Source organism: Drosophila hydei, unplaced genomic scaffold, assembly GCF_003285905.1.
Source record: "Drosophila hydei strain 15085-1641.00,03,60 unplaced genomic scaffold, DhydRS2 tig00008116-arrow-pilon, whole genome shotgun sequence".
Taxonomy (NCBI): domain Eukaryota; kingdom Metazoa; phylum Arthropoda; class Insecta; order Diptera; family Drosophilidae; genus Drosophila; species Drosophila hydei.
In genome coordinates this window covers 22,902-46,127 of record NW_022045829.1, presented here as the reverse complement: position 1 = coordinate 46,127, position 23,226 = coordinate 22,902, and the positions used below count along the sequence as shown (strand labels likewise).

The 23,226-nt window shown below is 40.0% G+C and overlaps 4 protein-coding genes across 5 annotated transcripts; 2 read left to right on the top strand and 2 right to left on the bottom strand.

Annotated features, from left to right (window-relative positions):
* Positions 1-246: 246 nt before the first annotated feature.
* LOC111594183 (juvenile hormone acid O-methyltransferase) lies at positions 247-1,212 on the bottom strand. Its single transcript, XM_023307366.2, has 2 exons — positions 558-1,212; positions 247-500 (listed from the first exon to the last, which is right to left on the bottom strand). The coding sequence occupies exons 1-2, from the start codon at positions 1,210-1,212 to the stop codon at positions 247-249; spliced, it is 909 nt and encodes a 302-aa protein (XP_023163134.1).
* Positions 1,213-10,121: 8,909 nt separating this feature from the next.
* Positions 10,122-11,831, top strand: LOC111594182 (protein disulfide-isomerase A6 homolog). Its single transcript, XM_023307365.2, has 2 exons — positions 10,122-10,251; positions 10,343-11,831. The coding sequence occupies exons 1-2, from the start codon at positions 10,233-10,235 to the stop codon at positions 11,638-11,640; spliced, it is 1,317 nt and encodes a 438-aa protein (XP_023163133.1). The 5' UTR covers positions 10,122-10,232; the 3' UTR covers positions 11,641-11,831.
* A 427-nt stretch (positions 11,832-12,258) lies between these two features.
* LOC111594184 lies at positions 12,259-12,865 on the bottom strand. Its single transcript, XM_023307367.2, has 2 exons — positions 12,694-12,865; positions 12,259-12,605 (listed from the first exon to the last, which is right to left on the bottom strand). Exons 1-2 carry the CDS (start codon positions 12,737-12,739, stop codon positions 12,259-12,261), a joined length of 393 nt encoding a protein of 130 aa, XP_023163135.2. The 5' UTR covers positions 12,740-12,865.
* A 719-nt stretch (positions 12,866-13,584) lies between these two features.
* Positions 13,585-22,394, top strand: LOC111594194 (protein chiffon). Of its 2 annotated transcripts, XM_030224646.1 has the most exons (3): positions 13,585-13,663; positions 15,964-21,445; positions 22,227-22,394. In XM_030224646.1, exons 2-3 carry the CDS (start codon positions 15,983-15,985, stop codon positions 22,314-22,316), a joined length of 5,553 nt encoding a protein of 1,850 aa, XP_030080506.1. In that variant the 5' UTR covers positions 13,585-13,663; positions 15,964-15,982; the 3' UTR covers positions 22,317-22,394. The 2 variants fall into 2 exon arrangements, with proteins under 2 accessions (XP_030080506.1, XP_030080507.1); XM_030224647.1 differs by lacking the exon at positions 22,227-22,394 and having other exon boundaries at positions 15,964-22,104.
* The last annotated feature ends 832 nt before the right edge of the window (positions 22,395-23,226 follow it).

Below are 23,226 nucleotides of genomic sequence, written 5' to 3'. Positions count from 1 at the left end.
GACAGTCCATCTGGAGTCTAGGCAACTATTTGATGCAGAAAATGAATGCAAACGATTTAATAAAAAGCAAAAGAAAGATAATATAAGCTAAAGCAATTTATTTTTAAATTTAACTACATATTTCAAATATTTAAATGCAACTAAATGGGTGCATATTATTCATCTACAACTTGTATATTTTCCGATTCCTGATCAATGTGTTTTCTTTCATTTCTGCAACAATCTGTATACGCAGCTCCCTGGCTGTCACTTAACACCTTTTACATGTTTCACATTGACCAAATCGCTAAAAACATTTTCTAGAAAGTCTGGGGACTTGCGAGCATAGGCAACAATTAGTTTATAAGGTGATATGAAGCGCTCTTGCGAATGCCCAGCATTGCAAGTCGCATCCTGCTTGAGGTTCATGGAAACGACAACGTCAACAAAATCATTTAGGAACTCTTCGTGCAGAGACGTTGGAATGCGCTCCAGAAAAGGACAGATGGCCTTGACATTATCTAAGAAAAGAATGAATTAAAAACTTATTTGAAAGGAAAGTAGTTAAATAAACTCACCTTTCAAGGTCTGAACGCCTTCGTACACAAAGACTTCGCTGCGTAGCTCCACATTTTTATAAACAAAACCAGCTTCGTTGAGGAGGTCTTCGAACTGCTTGACGGGATCAGAGCTATAATGCAAGGGTGAAATGAACTGATCCACGTCTTGCATATAGCACGCCCATTTGGCACTGCTTTGCAGCACTTTGTACACTTCATAGACGGGATTCGTGGCCAGGAACACAAGTAAACTGTCGCCTCCTTCGTTACGCAGCAGGTTGTAAATGTTACGCAGGGCAGCTCGTAGATTCTGCACCCAATGCAGACAGTAGAATGATGTCACGTGATCGAATCGACCCTTGAGCTGTTCAGGTAGCTCCTCGCAGCCAATGTCGAGCACTTGAAACTGCGTGCGAGCGTAGCGCTCGTAGCACTTGTTGGCATAGCCCACCATTTGCATTGAGACATCGGTGCCCACCAGCTGCTTGAAACTCTTCGGCAGCAGCGGATGCACAAAATCCATGAGCACATTTCCTGGTCCCGAGCCAACATCCAATAGACTGTCTTGTCCATCGGAGCGCCACTGCAGTATTGACGCGTATTCGCTCAGTATGAGCTTGGCATCGTGGCGCTGCACCTCGTTGGCGCGCTGATAGAGCGAGGCCAGGTTCATTGCGCTCACTGATATCGGAAGCATGAATCCAGCGCTTATATAGCCAGATGCTTAGATGCTTAGAGAGAATAGACAGTGCCGCCAGCTTTGCTGACATTGGCCCTCAATCTGAATTTATTTTTAAAGCTTCCAGTACTGTATGCTTCACGCATCTTTTTCCTCGTTTTAAAATAGTTACAAATTTCAGAAAATTATTATTGAGCTCCTAAAAAATATGGAGAGGTTTCAATATTAGATTACAAAAACTCTATAAGCACAACTCTTCTCAGTCACATAAAGTTTATATATATAAGTTCCCAATTTGCATGTTTACAGGGTATACAATGTCGACATACCCACATTCAACACATATTTTGTACATATCTCTAGACAACACACAAAAGCGTTAGTGACCTCGCTAAGACTTGGACAAAGTAGATCAAGTTCTAGGTCATATTGGATAAGCAACGCTTCCTCACCAAAGCCACGTAACAGCCCATTGAAATGTAAATCGGCGCACGCGTTTTTCAATACTTTTACTGAATAAATGAATAATTATAATCAATAGCAAAATATCAAAAATGTGTATACAGAAGATGCATTATATTACAATATATTTGGCCGAAGAGAACCAGCTGTAAATCCAATTCATAGTAAGGATTTAGTATCGCCTGCTTAATCCTATTCTAGCCACTGAGCACGATCAATGTCTGTTCCTCCGTCGGTCCACAGATCGTACTCAAAAAGAGAGCAAATTATAAATATTTCATTTTCTATGATGCCTCCCACAGTTGCACGCTTCAATTAGGACAGTTTTTAGTTTTTATATTTCAATGAAAAGTATCTATAGCTGCTATAGCAAACGCAGATTAAAATAAGTTCTAATGTGCATTAGCCTCCCACGGTTTGCTCAAAAAAGATTTAAAAGAAACATTGTCTAATCTATTCATGCAGTCAACTAAATACCCTTTAGCAAATGACTAGACTTTTATTTTGGTTTAAATATTTTTAATTATAGTAAAGTTTAAAAAAAATTAAACTTTTTCAATACCAGAACTGCATTTTTGAATATATGGAATATAGCAAACATGACTGAATTGTCGATTCCAATAAGGAAACATATATACCCGACATACACAACAACTTGGTGACAAAATGAAGAGTGAAGAGAAGAAATGGATTTTAAGACGCAATCGGCTTTTGTATTTCTATGCCATGTGCTCACGACTATTCTTAGTCGAAGCTGAACGAATCAATGCAGTTCAATCACCTACGTTAAGGCAGGTACCGCGTCCCGTTCTATTTTAGGATGTACAGCAAACATAGAGAATTATATTTCATAGGGAATAAAATGATTTCAGTTCGGCTTTGCACCCCATTTCTGACGCTGAAAATATAAATTCATTAAGAACATTCCATTTTGCTCTAAATGCATTAGTATAATTACTGACGAGCTCCACGTACTGCGGGATATGCTCATCTGACTGCAAATATGTCACATATGATGACAAGGACTGCGTTTGATGTATACTTTGTGCTCAAGAGTTGAGCGAATTCTGCGTTCCATGGCATTTTTTGGTCTTGCACTGTGACATCAAAAAGGCTTTGTTTTCCCAATTATGGCATACCTTGCGCTGCTTAATGTGTGGGCGTCACAGCTAGTTAATTGTATTTACGGCAATCCTGGCCCAAATGTGTTCACATGCAAAAGGGGTTTGATGGAACTTTGCTCTTTAGGCTGCTAAACTGGAATTTGCCTGAGCTGTTGATTGGTTGCTGAGGGTTGCTTATCCGGAGATCAGTTTAACTGTATTACTTTTTAGAAGCTGTGTAATTCAATTGGAAAAGCTGTCGATATTTATCAAGATGAAAATCAGTTTACAGAAAACATTTGACTAAGCAAAACCTTTGAAGAGCTTAGTCTAATCTCTCGCTGGTCAAATTTCGATAGTTTATTATTAATACATATTTTGAATATGTTCTAAACTCTTGGCTTAGCTTACGTCTCAAGTAAATCAATCAAAATAGAACGACTATACCAGACGCACATCCGTGCAAGCCAATTATTTTTGGGGTCATTCCAAGCAAGGGATGCATATCTGGTGTAAGGCTCAAATTATTTTGCTGAATGAATGTTTGCTCAAAACTTTAGGACAAGGTACAGTATGCTCACTCTATGCACGGACGTAGGTCTGTAAACAAAACAAGAAATGTATTTGCAAAGGGGTTGAGTTTTCGTATGTGGTTCATAGTTGGATGTGAATAAACGAGATTTTAATGTTCCATGGGGGAATTCCACTTATATACGCAGACACGGAGGAAGAAGACGGAGAGAAGTCGTGGATTTCAAATACAAAGTCTATGCTGATTTGCTGATATTGATTAGTGTGAACTTGCCGTAAGGGTAACAAACGAAATCTCCAAGTCGAGCTGGAAACGTAAGGCGCGTGTCTTGGGAGAGGCAGCCACAACTTGACGAGTATTTAAAAGTTTCCCATTGTCTGTCTGATGAATATTTAATTAAGCGTAAGAGAGCAACACGTTTGAGACTAAAGCTGGAAGATAAAACTCCAGCTCTGCCTTTGGCTGGGGCACAAATGAAACAAAGTCAAATCAAACAAATTATTTTTATTTGTTTTTTTTCTGATACATCCGAAGAAGATGTTCATGGTATCTTCTTGCTTACCGCAAACTTATTGAAATGTAGATTACGGTTATAGAAAAGTTGTTCTCATATCAAAAAGTATTCGATGAGGGCGCCGCCATGTGCTTCTGGAAGAGCTTCATCTTCTATGGCTTTGCAGCAAGCCTCTACCCCATATTTCCACCAATTGAAGGAACAGCTGAGCGAATTGTTTAAATACATTGTACGAAAAATTTAATTACATTTCATTTCGTAGGATTAAAGAAAAGTTTGTGGCCGACAGAATATTGCATCTTGAATATTTATATCTTATGAAAAAAATTAATGTTTCTTTTGCTGTTCATTAAAAAATGATTATAAATTTTATAATTTGAAATGAACGACTAGCAACTGCTCTAAACAAGGAGCAGATCTGCTGAAACCTATACAGAAATAAGCATAAGCAACCCGAGCCGGCATGGACTGACAGACAGACGAACGACACAACTCTGATACTGAGGCTGCTCAAGAAAATCTATCTATAATACTCCTAAGTAGATAGCTTCCTTCGCGTATTACTTAGGACTCCAAAAAGCCACGTTACCCATTACAATGGGTTCAGGGTATCAAAAAATAAGCGAAAAAATAGGTAAAAGGGATACCTTACGCCAAATAGCCGAAAGCGTGTGAATGTTACTGGCAGTCCAAGCCGCAGCTATACATAAATATATATATACTTTCACAATACTTTGTATATTAATTTGTTTTCTCTTTGTTTCGATTTTGTGGCGCTGAAAATTAATTAAAAATTACATGAATGAACGTTGAAGGATAATGAGCCCCTAAGCTGATTTTGCGCTGAAAATATTTAAAGAAAAAAATTGTCGACTGTGCGCCACATGAAAACAAAAGGAGGTAAAAACAACTGAGGTGCTCTGGGCGAGAGTGACCGACTGCGAAATACCCTAAGCTGCGCTGTATCAACTAGATAACATTAAAAAGAAAACTGATGTTTCCACAAGGCAGTTTCTGCACAACTTTTTATTCATTGTAAATTCTTCCAGAGTAGATCTTTAGTATATAAAGAACACATATATATATATATAATTATTTTAATTACGATATATTTTTATTTGTAAAATAGTTATTTGTAATTGGCGCTTATCACTTTGAAGCTGCCAGATTAAATATCTCCTGATAAGAAAAGTCCATGTCCCAATACAAAGGCATGCACCAAACCAATATACCCCATTTGCTCGTTATCAATAGCTGCAGGGTACGAAAAGTACTTGCCGCGTACTCAGCTATACAGGTATTCGAAAGAGAAAAGTAAAAAGTAAACGTTTTCTAGTTGACAGTGCTTGACTTGCAGATACCCTATCTACAGCATGCGTGACTCTAACTAATCTCGACAAGCATCAATCCAAATACAGATAAAGATTTAAGTGAATTAAAATGAATATGAGTTAGAGTGAGATATAGCGCTTATATATAAGTTTTTTTATGCAAATATATTTATATATTTAACTAGTGATAATAATTTTACTTGAAAGTAAAAGCATAAAGTCGAGGGTATTCGATTGTCGACTACCTAGTGGCAAAAGCAGTTTATTATTTTTATTTAATATCGACGAAACAACGAAATGAAAAAAGCGAAAAATAAAATGGAGTGGGAGCTAAGGGCAGGCGAAAAATGGAAAAATGTAAAAATGTTCTTAAACGTAGCAAAATATTTTTATAAAATAATTAAGTTTTCCGTTTTGTTTGCTGCAAATTATTATTTTATCGAGAGCCAAAGAAAAAGAGCAGAGAATCGAAGGTTCTGCCTTCTTTTGCCTCAAAATTAAATTGGAATTGTAAAAGGTGATTCGTAACTCGAACTAATATTTCAATATTAATTTTATTTTATTATTATATATTATATTTCCATAATTAATACTAGAAACATAACAAACCAAACCACAGGCAATTCAGACTATGCTCAACTGTCTTGACTGTCTCTAGATTTAGTGATTAATGAGAACTTGCATAGCTTTTGCATTTAATGAGATAATAGTAAAACTAAAGCAATGCTTAAGCATCAATAGAAATTATTTTGCAATTCAACTTCTTCACTCAACTGAGGCCTGCTCGAAGAAAGTCTTTTCTCTTGGCAAGCGACTGAAAACTTTAATTGAAAATATCTAATTATCTTCAAGTTATCGTCTCGTCAGCAGAAAACGAATCAGAAGACGCTAGACTAGAAGGCTCGAAGAGCAGATACCTTAAATAGAGCTTGACTACATGAATAATAATTATATCTTATATTATGCGAGAGACCAAGTACTATATTCTATATGCCCTTTCAGTTCAAGACATTATATCTTTTCTGAGTTGTACTTTTTCATTTGCACAATATTTATCTACCCAATGTTCGTGGACTTAGGGTATAAAAAGTCATTTATGCATATAACTTACAGAACTTTTTGGCCACAACAGGCATATATTTGTGCTAGAGATGCGAGAGATCACGACACGAAAGTTAAGCCTTTACTAAATAGAGTCAGTTGCTTAAGATATATTTATATTTATTAACTTCCCATTTGAATCATGATAAATGATTTTTTATTACAAGAAATCTTTAGAGAAACGGCCAACATCTACTCTCGTGCTAAGTCCGCAGTCGAAGTCGAGTCGAGTCTAGTCGAGTCCAGTTGAGTCGAGTCGAGTTGAGTCGTGTCGTATCAAGCACGACACAAAAGCTCATCTACAGTTTGCACATAGACAATGAATTTCATTTCTTAACGATGTAGTAATGAAATTTGGGCAATTTAAATTGTAATGATTTGGCGTTTTTCGAAGCGTTCTACGACCGAAAGCTGTGCTCAGAGGGAGCGTCTTTGTTGCAAAGTAGCTGAAATGACATTAAAAAGGCAACACGTACAAGTGCAGACAATGTAGGCTTAAGGATAAGCAAGAGTTTCGAGTGGACACAGAGCGATGAACCCAAACCCTTTCGACACCCTCCATTGTCCTCTCATAGTTTACAATCTTGTTATCTTTTGCCAAGGCATCTCGTGCCACATACGTAGCAGGTCCCCAAAATATATATGTGTCTGTGTGTGTGTGTGTGGGCGGCATATACCACATCTCTCAAGGCAATTAAAATCCTTGAAGGCAAGTTGATGTCATTTTGCCCTTTTTCGGTTATTTGCTGGCATTGTTATCGCCCTTGGCTTCGGATGATTATATGGTGTTTGAGGATCGTTTATTTAACATATTTTGCTTAAAATTCACTTTACTTGCAGTTAATTTTGTAAGAAAATTACAGCCAACTTGTGCTACCCGGCAAAGTGGCGCTGCAGTAGGTGGGCTAATAGTTTTCCTTATACCTTAGCTTCAACTAAAAATTATGTGCAAACACGTTTTAGTTTTTGACACTGTTTGCTATTTGCTTACAGAAGGAATGATAAATAAGTCCGAGCACTCAAGTCGCCAGCCCTCGACTCCTTACACTTGCATAAACAAAATCTCGAACTCCGCTGAGTAATTGGGAAATGTGAAATTGGCTTCGCCTTAGCTGTTTGCTGTTTGCTGTTCGATCGGAGCTTATAGATAACATTCATTTAGTCCACTATTGAGTCGACAGCATATTCCATATGTATATGTTATAGGGCGACGTGATGCCCATTTACCTTGGCAAAGTATAATCATTGATCCGAATTATTCATTATTCCCAAATCTATAGATTTTAATATTTTTCTAACTCTCTTGGTCTATTTTGTATATTTGCCGCAGCAAGGCGCATTAGGACGCTGATGATACGAAGTCAATAGCAAATCAACGAAACATTTGCGCACAGACAACCCCTCGCCTGTGGCAGGGTCCATGGTAATCGAATCCAACCAGAAGCCCAGACGCCCAGACACCCAGACACCCAGAACCCAGCAAATCCCATAAAAAGCAGTTCAATGATATAGAAAAATAGATAACGCAAAAAATTTGCAAGCAACAACATGGTAAGGAATCGCAACAAACAACGATATACGAGGGGGCGGAGAGAAAAATAAGAAGCGTGTCAGAAAATCAACTTTAAACTAAGCCGCAAAAACACTCAAACGGAGCGTCGTCAAGTGAATAATGGGCAAATCCGCAAAGTAAATATGACACATCGCAAAATGGCATTTGGCGATAAAAGGGAACACGCCTTGTCACAGTGACAGTCGCATCGCCAGCCAGTCACACATCCAATAGAAAGGTGTTTGACGAGTCCTGCCAGCAAGGGGTTACAGCTCGCTCCACACTTACTCAATTTCACCCCCTAACGATGGGTATCAATAAAAAGATTGCTCCGCTGGGCATACGCTTGGCCCAAAGAGTGCCATCTCGGTGAGTCGAGTGGGGTTCGAATTCGTATAAATATACCCACAAATATTTTGGGTCTTAAAAGTCAAGAAGAGTGCAACGCAAATGTAGCATATTTTACATTTCAGACTTAAGGCGTTAGGTTCGCTCTCTTTGTCTTGCAATTTATGGCACTTTGGCCCTAAATCTTGATATGCCAGAGCATTCGATGTGCATTAAAATTCAATAATCATAAAAGCAAAGCCCCAATAACTGTCATCAATTAACCCTTTACTTAAATCGAATGGACTCACAGAGAAATCACAGATATCTAGACACAGTCGCAACCAAGTCACAGTCACAGTCACAATAACAATCCTACTGACAGTCACTGGTACAGTTACAGTGATAGTTACAACCATAATCAAAGTCACAGTCACAGATACAGTCACAGTCACAGTCACAGTCACAATAACAATCCTAGACACAGTCACTGGTACAGTTACAGTCAGAGTCACAGTCACAGATACAGTCACAGTCACAGTCACAGTCAGAGTTACAGTTACAGTCACCGTTACAGTCAGAGTCACAGTGACTGTTATAGTCATAATCACAGTCACAGTCGCAATCACAACCAAAATCACAGTCTGAGCACCGTCACAACCATAAACCCGACTGTCACAGGCACAATCCCAGTCACAGTTGCAGTCACAGTTACAAATACAGTTAAAGTTACAGTCACAGTCACAGTCACAGTCACAGTCACAGTCACACTCACAGTCACAGTCACAGTCACAGTCACAGTCACAGTCACAGTCACAGTCGCAGTCACAGTCACTGTCACAGTCACAGTCACAGTTACAGTCAGAGTCACAGTCACTGTCACAGTCACAGTTACTGTTACAGTCACTGTCACAGCCATACAATCACAGACACAGTCAATAGCCATGAAGTTGTCCGCTGGTTTCATATGCACGCAATATTAACGTCACATAAATCTTGGCAACACTACTACTAAGTCGCTATTAAGTGAAATTGACCACATATTTTATCTTATACGCACACACGCAGACCGAGTCCAGACAGTGGATGCTGGGCCTATGGGCAGAGGGTTGGTTAGAGGGTTGGGCCAGTAATTGGTGCGACAGGCGCATAAAACAATCTGCGAGGAAAATATATGAGACCAGTAACAGGACACATGAAATTAACTAACTGAAATACCAACAAAAAACATGTACATATAATAACTTTATATGCGTTTGGCTTGAAGCAACCCGAGCAGTTGAAGAGTTGAGTTCCATGGATGTCAGTAAATTGTCAGCCACCTAGGAAAAGTTGCTACATCTGAGTAAACTGCTGAAAAAAACTGTTATAAGTCTTATATGCAAGACCCAATTGAGTTCCATAGCAGCCAGTAAATTATCAGCGAGCCATCTGTGAGTAAACTATATGAAATTGACCATAAGGATTTGACCAAATGGTATAACTGTAATACTTTAAACACGACAAACGGGTTGCTTTGCGTTTCACAGCAGACAGTTAATTTTGCCAAACATGTAATAGCGCTGCCAGATCAATAAAAATTGTTTGGTTTGCTTTGAAAGAAATTTTATTTATTTTACTTAATGCGTTTGAATTTTGCGTGGATTGAATTAAAAAAAGACTATTAATGTACAATATATACCTGTAAGTGTTAACATAGCTAGTAATAAAGAAAAATCTAACTTTAGGACATCAGAAGCACAAACACAATATAAATATACTGAGCACTCAATAACACTATAGCACTTAAAAAAATCTTCCTAACAAGTTAGCAACAGTGTTATCAATAAGTTAGTTTTTAATTTAAATGATTAAACCGTGTTATCTATCTGTGATTTATCGATGCTTTACCCAACATGCACTTTTAGTATTTTCAAATGTTAACTTTTCTGGGTGCCCACAGCAATATCAAATCTTTAGTGTTGATTATGGCTTACTTAAAAAGCTGTAAGCAAGTGACGTGTAAGTCGGCGATTACAGTTAGTGAATCGCCTATTGTTCTAAGGTAATATTAGAGTGAGCTGGATTTAGTAGAATTAAAACCTATCCAATAATGCAGTTGGTATATGCATGTAAGTAATAAAATCCAGTGTAAAACAAGTGATAGCATATACTCTTACTCATATTAATTTTGTTGTATATTACTTTATCCGCCCCCTTTAGTTGTCAGCATTTTTTTGCTATTTTTATGCCGAGCGAACGCGTTTTATTCTCCCTCCGATAATGTTGTGGAGCTTACGCCATCTAACTTCAATCGCGAGGTAGTGCAAGACGATGCCGTATGGATTGTGGAATTCTATGCGCCTTGGTGCGGCCACTGCCAGACGCTGGCGCCAGAGTACAAGAAATTGGCCGGTGCAGTGAAGGGTGTAATCAAAGTGGGTTCGGTTAATGCAGATGAACATTCGGAATTGAGCAGCAAATACAACGTACGTGGCTTTCCCACAATCAAAATCTTTGGCGCCAACAAAAAAACGCCCATCGATTACAGTGGCCAACGCACAGCGAATGCAATTGCCGACGCAGCTCTCGCTGAGGCAAAGAAGAAGGTTCAAGCTGCTTTCGGTGGCGGTGGCAGCGGCAGCGGCAGCAAGAGTGGTTCCTCAAGCTCTGGTGATGACGTCATTGAACTCACTGAAGATAACTTTGACAAACTTGTTCTAAACTCTGATGATATTTGGCTAGTGGAATTCTTTGCGCCTTGGTGCGGTCATTGCAAGAATCTGGCTCCAGAGTGGGCCAAGGCAGCGAAGGAGCTGAAGGGAAAAGTGAAGCTTGGCGCCTTGGATGCCACAGCTCATCAGAGCAAGGCATCTGAGTATAATGTGCGTGGCTATCCCACCATCAAGTTCTTCCCAGCCGGCTCGAAGCGGGCCAGTGATGCTGAGGAGTACAATGGTGGACGCACTGCCTCCGATATAATTAGCTGGGCCAGTGACAAGCATACAGAAAATGTGCCCGCGCCGGAACTGGTCGAGATAACGGACGAGTCCACTTTTAACACTGCTTGCGAGGGCAAGCCCTTATGCGTTGTCTCTGTGCTGCCTCATATTCTCGACTGCGATGCCAATTGTCGCAACAAATTCCTGGACACCTTGCGTACCTTGGGCGAGAAATTCAAGCAGAAGCTTTGGGGCTGGACCTGGGCGGAGGGTGGTCAGCAGCCAGCGTTAGAAGAGTCCTTGGAAGTTGGCGGCTTTGGCTATCCGGCAATGGCAGTTGTGAACTTTAAGAAGATGAAATTTTCGGTGCTCAAAGGCTCCTTCTCCAAGGATGGCATCAATGAATTCCTACGCGACATATCCTACGGTCGTGGCCAGACTTCGCCAGTGCGCGGCGCCAAGAAACCAGAGATCGTTAGCGTCGACGCTTGGGATGGAAAGAATGGACAGCTGCCCACCGAGGAGGACATCGATCTGAGCGACGTTGACTTAGACGACGATGTCAAGGATGAACTGTAATAACTTAACACCAAAAAACCGTATCTTCAAGCTCAACTCTTCCTCGATTTTGAGTTCAACTAATCTTTACTAATACTAAGTCAGACTGCTTAACTAAATATTAGCATTTTCTACTATTTGTAAAAAAAAAAAGAAAAAGAAAACTGAAAAAAACTACGCCAAGAATAAACTTTCCATAATTTAAAAGCATTCGTGTTGGAAGAAATGTTTATTATACTAGAATATCAAGTAAAATATAAAAGTCAAAAAATATATGATTAAAGATGAAAATTGAATTATGTATCAAATCTTTAAAGAATTGGCACTAAGCTAAAAGTGTATAATTAAAGAACGGATTAAGTACATATATATATAAGTTGGGCATTTTAAGTACAACCTGTATAGAAGTTTTCCTTTTATCTTATGGCTATTTGTAAAGTATATCCAAAAATAAGTCTGTCACAATCTCTTTAGTTAATAGAAAAATATCTTGAGCGTAAATTCAGAGTTTTTGAAAGTGCAAATGTAAATGAGCACTACCTGAATCATATATATATATAAGTATATAAGTATATATATATATATATACATATATATATATATATATATATATATTTATATATTATATATGTCAATAGCTTAGGCAAGTTGATGATGATGCTTCTGATCTACTGGATAATTCTCTATCGATTGTATTGAACGCGATGTGGCTGCCGTAATGGTGGATGAGACGTCCATAAATCGATATTTTTTATCATCGCGACACAAGAACGGATAACACATGATGCCATAGTAAAACACTAAAGATACTACGATGATCGAAAATAGAATGGCAATGATTCCGAATGTGGAAAAACTCGACTTGCTATCCAAGTATTCCTTAGCTGTTAATGGCGCTGGGCTACTAGTCGTTGGCATTGGCGTTGTTGTTCCACGTCTAAGTCCGCGTTGAAAGCTGTCCACGTTGGATATGAGACAACTGGAGGCTGAATAGTGTGAAAGAAAAATTAAGATTTATACAAATTATGATAGAATATTTATATATATATATATTGATGTAAAATTCAAACGCACCTATAACAAGCAAGCACAGGAAATACACGTTACTTTGATGGAACATATTCAATAAATAATTTTTGAGTAATATTAGTAGATTAAGAATGGACGCAGGCGCAGACACAAATGCAAACACTACAGCGATAAAGCAACCGTAAACAAGGAAAACTGGTATATATTGTAATATTTGTTAGTATCGATACTTTCACATTTGCAACCAGCTATGCTTGATGCCACCGCTAGCGATACCAATTGTTATCGACAGTATCATTGAACCAAGAGTTATTGTGCTAGTTGAGTTTGTGTGTGCACTTAATTTGTAGGAATTGTTATAAAATCATTGGACAAATTAATAATAAAAAAAACACAAACTATATTCCTGCTTCATGTACACGAATACCGCAAAAACATTATTGGAAAATGGACGACATCACAGTTGTCTGAAATAAAAAAGCAAAAAAAAGTGACGCGACGGCGACGCTAAATTATAGCTGTTTTGCCGTGCAAATCGCGTAAGCAACAGCAAGTTTTCCAATTCGCCACAAATAACCATTTCTATAATTTTAACGAAATCTAAGAAATAAACTCAATTCAAAGTATGCGACAGAAAAAGGTACAGTGAACATTTTCTTGCTTGTCAATTCGATTGTCGGCAGTAAACGGCAGCACAAAGCGGGCTCAAAAAGAAGCACAAACACAAAGTGAACAGCAAAGAAACGAAGCAACAACAAAAGAAGGAAAGAGAAACGCTATTTAGTTGGCAGTAGTGGTGGACGTATGCTTGCTTGTGAGTATATGAGTTTGTGTGTGTGTGTTGGTGTGTATGTGTAGCTTATGAATATAAACAGTAACATTTTTTACAAATGTAGATCAGTTAATGCTGGAAAAATGTCACATTTGCCATTGGATGCGCGCGCTATACTTCAGCACCTAAATGAATTGGGCTATAGAAATATATCTGCCGAACAACTACGTGAATTTTTAAAAGGTAAGGCCTTTCTAAGAAATAAATAAGACAGCAGTTCCCGCCATTGCATATAGTGTTTGTGTATATATAGATATATATACATATACATAAATATATATATATATATTTATATGTGTGCGTTGTCGTTGAGTGTGTGTGAGTGAATGCAATGAACGCTTCAAAGTGTTATTTGAATTGCAGCATGTTTTGTTCTGTTTTCGTTAATTTTTATGAACGATTCGTCACCATTTTTTCGTATTTTCTCGTTAAAATATATGAGAAATAAGTGACGATGACAAAAGTTCGTAGCTGTGTATCACGAAAAATGAACGAGTATTACTCGTAAATTGTAAATAACAGAAATAACGAAAACAATTTCTGCTGAAGCGTTCTGTCTACTTAAAGCGCTTATACGCATACACATTCACACGCATAAATACACGTTTGTATTTATGTACATAAAAATGTACGTGTGTGTATATATATTCTATTGTATACGTTTAGAGCAAGGCATGTTTCGACTGACGGCGACAGCAAAACCAAAAGTTGCTGTTGGGCTCACCGCTTGCCGCAATGGTTGCGCTGTCGCTGCATGTCTGTGCGTGTTTAGTTTGTGTGCGTATTTTAAATGAGTGTGGACGTTTCTTCATGGCATACAAAACATGTAAAACGTGCACACAACTACATATGTATGTACACGTGTATATGTATATATATATATATATGCATGCATTTTGTAGTAGTTATTAACATTTGTTTAGTACTTTTATTTACTGTACATAAATATGTGCATGCATCTGTGAACGCGCATTGCAACTGTACATAAACACACACATGCACGTTGTTTTCTGTTTTCCCACTTCGTTTATATAAATTTTTTGTTTTCCCATTGTTAGGTTCTTTTAGCTTAAAAAATTAGTGTTTTTGCTTTGAACATCAAGCGCACAGTTTTGAGTTATTCAATTTGTAATGGAGGTTTAAAAATGAACTAGACCACTATTAGTCGATTTTATTCTTTACTACTATGATTTATAAAATACTATGAATATTTGTACAGATTACTTTTTAATTGTAAGCAGCTGCTGGATTATTTACATGCTGCCAATGTTACCGTTTACTCTGCGGTTGTTCATTGTTGGTTGCTGCAGCGGTTCGCATTCAACCCTGCACACAAATACATATGAACGTTTCAAAATTGTGCGGCATATGCAATATAGTTAGGTATGTATGTGTGCGTTTGTACATGCAATGGAAAAATGCACATGTATTATTGTTTTTTCGAAGTAGACCGCCGATCCACATAAATGAAATAAAAATAAATACATACACAAAATAAAAATCGAGTCTCATGTGCTGTGAAACAGCAAATGGCAAATGGAAATTGAAAGTTGATTTGTTGTGTTCGAAATGAATTCATTTGAACGGGTCGTTGAAATGATCTACGAAACTTCTCTGTTTCTCACTTTTGCTTCTCTATTTTTATACTTCCATGGATAATGGATAAGCCAATTATAAGGACAAATGTTTTTAACAGTCGTATATATATTTAGTCGACTTCATCATCTTTAGCAAAATTATTCTAGTAATATTTGCTCGTCTGCCTACATTAATGTATAGACTCAGAACTATGTGTTATCGTTAGAAATCGATATTAGACCCAACTAATTTTGTAAACAGTAAAGGCTTGCAAATTAAAACAATTTAAAATATAAAAAATATATTTAAATCAAATTAAATTAGACGTTACTTTTTATTATTTTTGTTTTGGTATCACGACCAGTGTACATTTTCAAAGACTATGTATGTTTGTAGTTTTAACACTATTAAAGTGTTTGTTTCTATATCAAACTGGAGATCTCTATAGCTTATATAATCTTTGAAAATGTCCCCGCAACTGTCCGTGCAAGCGTTTCGAATTTATTATCTTATTATAATCAGAACTTTATAGTTTATTTTCTGTATGATTTTGCACATATTAGTAATGCCTGCGTCTGCGTCCCGATGAAGACATGCTATTGGCAATTGTTTAAAAGCTTTAATCTAAATTGGGAAGGATACGTCGTTGGTTTGCCGCTCTACGAATTTTGCAAATGTATATACGTTATCTGCAAGTCAAATTGTAAAAAACCTATGTTTTTATTATTGCACGAAATTATTTGTTTAATTATTATATATAACTTTGAAGATGATGTCGGATAGTGCTGTGTCAGTTGGTTGGTGGCTGCTGCTAAATACAGGCCTAGAGCATTTAAAATTAACTAATTAATTTCAATTTATTTATATCTAATTCTTGGTCCTTCGCATCACAACAACAAATGCAGCTTATTTGCGCCTAAAGGTATGCAACCACAGTCGGATAAGCAAAGTGCTAGCAAAAGCAAACTCGCAACAGCAAGAGCAAGTCCTCAACAACAGCAGCAGCAGCCCCAGCCAGAGCTTCAGCAACAGCCTCATCACCGCTCCAAAGTAAAGGTCATTAAGAGCAAGCGTCCACTTTGCCACTTTAAGTTTTACTTGGACATTTGCGATCATCAGCTAGCCAAGCGCATTGAGGCGGATATCAAGGCGCTTGGAGGCACGCTTGAATTCTTCCTCAACGACAGTATTACTCACTTCATTACCGATAAGGAAAACGGATCGGCTCTTGGAATTTCTGAGGCTCGTAGGAACTCACGTAGCCAGCCGGGCACTCCTTTAACGCAGCCTACAGCTAATAGCCCTCATACGCCCATTACACCCATTGCAAATACTCATGAAGACAGCAATGGCCTACAGCGCAGGACCCGGCAAACGCGCGCCGATGCTATTCTGAGTCGTGTGCGCGGAGTACAACAAATAACACCAATTGCAACTGAGGCCCATTCCATTCATCGGCAGCAACAGCAGCAAATTTATCATAAAAATTCACAAAATTGTGGCAGGTTAACGTTTGCTACGTACACCATCTGGCAGACTGAGTATGCCTTACGCTTCTTCCAGCGTATACAGACCGAATTACGGCAGTATTTAAAAGGGGCAGCATCTGGAACATCAGGTGGATCCCAGACAGCAGGAACAACTAATATACACCTGAAGGGCAATTACATCAAGATCGAGTCAATCAAACGCAATCACCGACCATACTATCATCTGTTAAAGCAACCAGACGAGTGGCCTAAAATTGATTTATGCAGCGAAGATAGTGCCTTTCGTTTGCAGACCAAGGCTTATGTGCAAAGTATGACACGTAGGTCGCTTGGCTCACGGACCTCGCAACGTCAACAGGATCAACAAGATCAGCGACATCCACAGTCGGTGCCCGTGCAGCACGCGGCCGTTCAAGCACTCAAAAAGCAATCAGTTTCTGTGCATACTCCAGACAGTCCCAGATCGCATTGCAAAGAGTTGAAGGAGTCTAGCGATAAGCAGTGCGGTGTATGCGAGATTTGTAAGATCGAGTACGATACGTTAACAACACATTTGCAAAGTAAGGAGCACGATTTATTTGCTAAAAACGTACACAACTTTTTGGCACTCGATACGCTCATTCAAGTGTCGGCAAGCGTTACCGATTTTCTTAAAAGAGAGCAGCAGAAACATCGTAATCATTCAAGGAAGGAGAAGGAACAAACTGCCGCAGAGACAAACAGCGACATGGAAGTTGATGAGCTTCTCAACAATAGCACCGTTGCCCTCAACACAAAGTCACCCAATCAATCAGATTCGAACGCAGCTCAACAAAGCAGCAATAATAATAGGCAACGCCCGTCCCCAGCGTTACGTGAAAAATCTAAGCGTATTACTAAGGGCAAGCATTCGTCGGAAAAGTTCAGAGCCACGGGAAATACATCGCCCAATCCATTAACTCCGTCACCTAATAAAAAAATTACAGCAACCTGTAGTCTTCTTGAGCTACAGCGTGTCGAGGAAACGGCCAATAATGCAACAATAGCTGCTGCAACTCCATCCAATCCGACGCGGCGTAAGACGCAGAATTCGGTCTTATCGCCGCCAATTCGAGCAATGCTGCCACCTTCATCCTTGTACAAGGTGGTAGAAGCTAACGATGCGGTCGCATCATCCCCTCGAATCAGACGTGGTACAACCAATGTCGCTGGCAATGTGATGGACTCCCCATCGCTGATTGTTAAGTTCCAAAAAGTGCGTCAATCCGAACTACAACGACTTAATGGAGAAGCGGAAAATTTTATGTTTCCCCGAACGACTATTCGCAGTAGCAGCGAACTTCCTACAGATGTAGATCGTCACACAACCTCAGATGCACGCGGCCACCAGAGCAATTCATCGCCTAGCTCCCACAGTACAAGCGAGGTGGAAATACCCGGCTTAACCACGCCAATCAAGTTGCAGGGTCGAGCCACAGCGGTGGGCAGAAGAAGGAAAAGACCGCCACCAACACAGGTGCAGACTGCATTGACCCAGCTACAGCGCCAGTTGTCAACAGGTAGCAGCAGTAGTAATGGTGGTGGTGGAGTTGGTGGCCAGCAACAGCAGCAGCGCTTTCCAAACGCCCCCATCCAGCCAGAGATGCAACCGCAATTGCTAAGCCAAAAGCAGGCGACGGCTACACGCAAGAGCAGCCGCATGGCCACTGCCATTGTGACAGCGGCCACAACAAGCAGCCAACTGCAGTTACGCCGACGGACAGAGTCTACGCTCATAGTAAGGCGCGGTAGCAACATGGAGGATCGGATGGGGGAGCAAACAAATTCGAAGAAGACCGAAGCACGTCCGGAATCGGATGAGCTGGAAGATGAAGAGTCAAACGACGAGTCGAGCTCTTCTGGCAGCGATGAAGACTATGTGGCAAACGGAAAATTGCGTAGGACTATGCCTGCCACAAATCGCTTAGATACAAGAGAAGAGCGCGCTGCCAGACGCTTATCACGGCTGACAATTAGTATCAATCGTACCGCTGGTGACAAGCTTCCACCCTTAGCGCCGGCGACACCAGAGAATAAATCGACCCGTACACGAAAATGCAGCAGAAATCGAAAGCCGTCGATAGCAAAAGCGAAACAATCTAAACAACAGACAACGCCACCAACATCGGCGAAAAAGACATTGGCAACGGAACTGATCTTTGACTGCAGCAAGAGTGAGCGACTGAAAAAACTGCGCTACGCATTTGAGAAGTCACCTGAAGCGGACTTATGGCATCGCGTGTTTCAGCGGCAAGATGCCTGTGAGGAGCACTTTTACAGTTACTATGGATCTACGGAATACCGCAAATTACCATACGAGCTGGGTCCAATACCCATGGATCGTACATCTGCTCATAGCTGCACTCTATGCCGGGGTCAACAGGAGCATACTGAAGAAGAATTTAAAGTACAATCGCTTAGACCCATAAAGCTAGAGCGAAATCGCGATTTAGAAACAGAACAAATTGCTGCACAGTCTGACAGTAATCAAACAGTCGCAACAACAACATCCACAACAACGTCATCGATGTACAGGCACAAGAAGATGCATCTGCTGCAGCGCTATCAGCAGGAACAGCAACAGCAACAACAGACTTTAAACACTGCCATACCGTTACCGAAATGTGATAGTAAAGCCAGCACACCGGAGTTGCTGGAACGTGAGTTTGCTTCACTAACAGAGAACGCACAGGTAGTGGAGTTGGTGCGTGCTGCATCCACACAGAGCAATTCAAGCAGTAGCTGCAGCAATAGTCAAAACAGCAACGCCACTTGTCGTAACAAGCAGCTGGCGAGAATCGCTGAGCTGCCGCCACGTAAATCACCTAGGGAGCATGCATCTACGTTGGCCCTGGTCAGCTGCATTATACGGCAGCGACAAGATTCCCTAAGCAAAACTAACTCAGAGGTGGATGAACCAGGATCAGCAGCTTCTGTGAATATAGTTGCACCAATCTTGAAATTGCCACTGAAGCAGGAATCAGTGATATTGAGTTCGAATTCCCATAACACACGGTCACAAGCTGCCACACCAGTGGAAGAACTGCGTTTTGCCACCGAAATAAGTGAGACTGTAAAACGAATGCGACGTGGTCAAAACAAGTATGATACGTTGCCTTCTACACCGGCATTAGTAGCGGCAAAAACGCCCACGATAACCAGATGTCGTCGCCCGACAGCAGCAGCGGCAGCGGCAGCAGCAGCAACTTCTGCTAGCTTTTCTAGTCGCCTCGAGTATTCAGGAAGAGATGTTACCACAAAGGTGCTGTTGAGTAAACGTAAACGCCGACAGATATCCAGCGCACCAGCTATGCGGCTGCCGCAACAGCAACCACCGGGGTCCATAGGTCTAGTTGCCGGTGTTCGTAAACTGCCCAGTAAGAAGGGAATCCTGGAATATGAGATGGAGGCGAGTGCACTTAAGGCGCTGGATGCAAGCATTCAATATGCTGATCCTATGCTAATAGCTTGGAAGATTGATAAATATCTGGAACTAACAGGCAGAGAGTATGATTTTAATTCGGATGAACAAATGCAGTTCTTACAAACAGCCGAACGTTACAATGAGGATGTGGATTTTCAGATGTGTACAGATGCGCATACGCCGCCTCCTACAGATTTTTGCTTTACCAGTGAATTTGATCTTTGCGATCTGTTGGCTGCAAGCTCTGGAAGTGGGGAGGACGATGAGATATCTGGGCGTTCTGGTTGTCGACGAAATAGTAGAATGAATTTGTATTGTAGCTATCAGCGTAAACGAAAATGCCTAAAATCAAATCGGACGGGTTGGCCCAGAGCGCAGAGACGACGAGCGCCGGTATTATCAAATGCAAAACTTCAATCTAGTGAGCGCTCCAGCTTCCGAAAATTGAGTATTGGCGAGTCCCATGAAGCACAAAAGCTTAAGGATCCAAAACAGGAACATATAGAAACAGAAGAGGAGCAGACCACAACGACGACGACAACCACAACTACCGATAAAGAAATTAGCAAAGAACAGGACGATGATAAATACGAGGATGGCAGTGGTGGGGCAGGCAGCAATCGAGAAGCTGCAGAAAGAGAAAAGCCGACACGTCAAGCAACTGATATGACGCCTCCGGCCACGGATGTAGACGAACCGGTAGAAAGTGGAGATTATTCGGGCGATGAAGCGGCAGCAAGTGTGGACAATGAAAGTCAAGTCGATGATGACGATGACGAAACAATGGCCGACTCTATTGACCAGGTGCGTGATGGCAAAATAGAGATAGAAGCAACCGATGCTGATGTTGAAGAAGATGATGGTGAAGACGACGACGACGACGATGATGATGATGATGTTTTTGAAGACGCTTTCGGTGGGGAAAACATACAACATGAAGAGCTAAACGTACAAAACTTCTCTCAGTCGTACGTTGATGAACCAGAAGACAAACGTATTCGAATAATCTCCGAGTCTCCCGCCAATAATTCTGATGAAAATCGTTCGCAAAAAATGTCCCTGCTCACGCTACAAACTTCCAACGGATATCGCCTGAATGCCACTTCTACACCGAGCACACAACAAACGCGCCAGCAGCAACAACGACGTACGCCGCAATTGAACGGTAGTCTGGGTAGCTGCATTTCACCCAGCGAGAAATTGGGTGACCATTCGGACGTATTTACTGTGTCGTCTGATGGTCTCGATACAGATATGGATTTGAGCAACACTCAAGCCGGCGACTCACTGGAACATTGCTCACATCAGAGACTGCAGCAGACAACGCCCAAACGCAAGTTTGATCTCTCTAAGTATGCCCCCCCTAACAACGGCATGGCCGCAAGCAGCTGTGCCGCAGAGGCGGCTACTGCAGCGGTCAAATCGCTTGCCATATCGCAGTTTCTAAAAAAGGAGGTGCGTGTCACATGCCGGCGACTTCGAGCGCCCTTTCGCCGCTTTCGATATCGTCGCTAATCATCTCTTCTATCATCATTTTGACATTAAAAACCATTATTAGTTTAAGTGCAAAATTGTAAATTCAGATGTACAGCGAGGAAGATCAAGAAAATTGTTCATTAGGTTTATTACACAGTCCCTCCATAAGCATTTACAGTTTCGATTTTTTATTCCCCTATCAAACCCTCTACTCTCCCTCGATCCTGCTACTGTACATTATTATAATATTGACGATTCATTGTCATCGTTGTTCGAACTTTATATAATTCCACAGGTGCAGTTCCCCTGTCATTGATACCCAAATTCACACATTGTGCATAATGATAATTAGCTTAATTTAAAATACAATATCAGCTAAATACGTAAAGTAAGATAAGATTAATTTTAGCTTAGATCAAATTTAGTACTCTTTGAAGCACCTTAGCCTGACTACCCAACAAAGAAAAGGAATAACGAAAAGAAACGATGGAACAATACAGACATAGTTTGCATAAGTAGAGCGTATAGAATTATTACAAAAAAATCATTAAATTTTGTTTCTACAACAATATCAACTGATGCTCAAATTATGTATAACAATATAAAACCAAAAGCAATTGTAAAAACTTAAAATCAAAGAGTACATTAAAATATATAATAAAATTAAAGCGACTGCATTTCATTGAAAAATATCAACAAAATTCAATCACTTTTCGTTAAGTAAAATTGTTCTAATTGAAAATTCTTTGATCTTATCCAGACTTGCGCCGGCTTATTAAATATGAAGAGCGTATGGCGACGAACCCGAAGGAGGACTATTTCAGCAGCCTTCATAAACGCAACACCATAAGCTCGCGCGCCAAGCTAGGCGACAAGGAAAAAGACCCTGTGCCTCCTCCGGTTGTCAAAGACAAAACGAAGCAGCCGCTAAGCGATAAAAACAAGGAATGTGTTATCAATGAAAGCAGTGCCACCGCTTCCAACTTGAATTTGGCAGCACTGTTTCGTGAAAAGCTTTTGATAGACGAATCGAAAGAACCACAGACATCTACTGATTGTGTACGTCTCAGTCGCTGCAAGACACTGAAGTCGAGTTCTTCGAAGGAAACAAACTCACAGGACGCACGCGACGTACATCGCTCAAAATTGCGTAAATCACGTCCGCGTAGCTTGAGTCGAAATTCTATACAAAGTAAGTGTTCTATTGTCCATGATATAACTTTTGTTTGATAATAAAATGTTTTTTTGTTAGGTTACAATCAGGATAAGAACAAGCTGAAGCCTTTACGAAATGATCCGGTGGCTTTGTATCATTATTATAAGAACGAATGGTTCCACTTTCGTGACCAAATTCCAGGCGAGACCTCGCATAGTGATCTGCGATGGGAAATACGGAACAGGTTTGATCCCAAATGAGAGGCATGCAGTTGGAAATTTGTTTGTTCATTAAAACTTAACTTGAGCTGACGCTTAAATGCAAAATAAAGTTTAAAAGAACGTGTATTTTTTATACATACTGTGTACTCTTAATTGTTGGATGTGAAATAGCTTCAAGATTTAATTTTTAATTTTTTACGAGCGATATGTTTGTAGCAAGTGCTTATAAAAACAAAAGGAAAATCTCAGAAAAGAAATATATTATCTTAAGTTACATCAAACGTATCACACATTAACGATACGTTCACATTCGATATTCGCTTTAAAAATACACATTTTTTATTAAGCAAGAAACGTTTCCCTTTAACAAAAATATATTGAGA

What these genes read in the sequence shown, in the direction of transcription:
- LOC111594183 (XM_023307366.2), bottom strand. Translation starts at nt 1,212, where the DNA reads ATGAACCTGGCCTCGCTCTATCAGCGCGCCAACGAGGTGCAGCGCCAC. An exon ending in AGGCGTTCAGACCTTGAAAG is followed by an intron (nt 501 to 557) that starts GTGAGTTTATTT and finishes TTCTTTTCTTAG; the next exon opens with ATAATGTCAAGGCCATCTGT.
- LOC111594184 (XM_023307367.2), bottom strand. Translation starts at nt 12,739, where the DNA reads ATGTTCCATCAAAGTAACGTGTATTTCCTGTGCTTGCTTGTTATAG. An exon ending in CCTGTGCTTGCTTGTTATAG is followed by an intron (nt 12,606 to 12,693) that starts GTGCGTTTGAAT and finishes CACACTATTCAG; the next exon opens with CCTCCAGTTGTCTCATATCC.
- LOC111594194 (XM_030224646.1), top strand. Translation starts at nt 15,983, where the DNA reads ATGCAACCACAGTCGGATAAGCAAAGTGCTAGCAAAAGCAAACTCGCA. An exon ending in CGCAGTTTCTAAAAAAGGAG is followed by an intron (nt 21,446 to 22,226) that starts GTGCGTGTCACA and finishes GATCTTATCCAG; the next exon opens with ACTTGCGCCGGCTTATTAAA.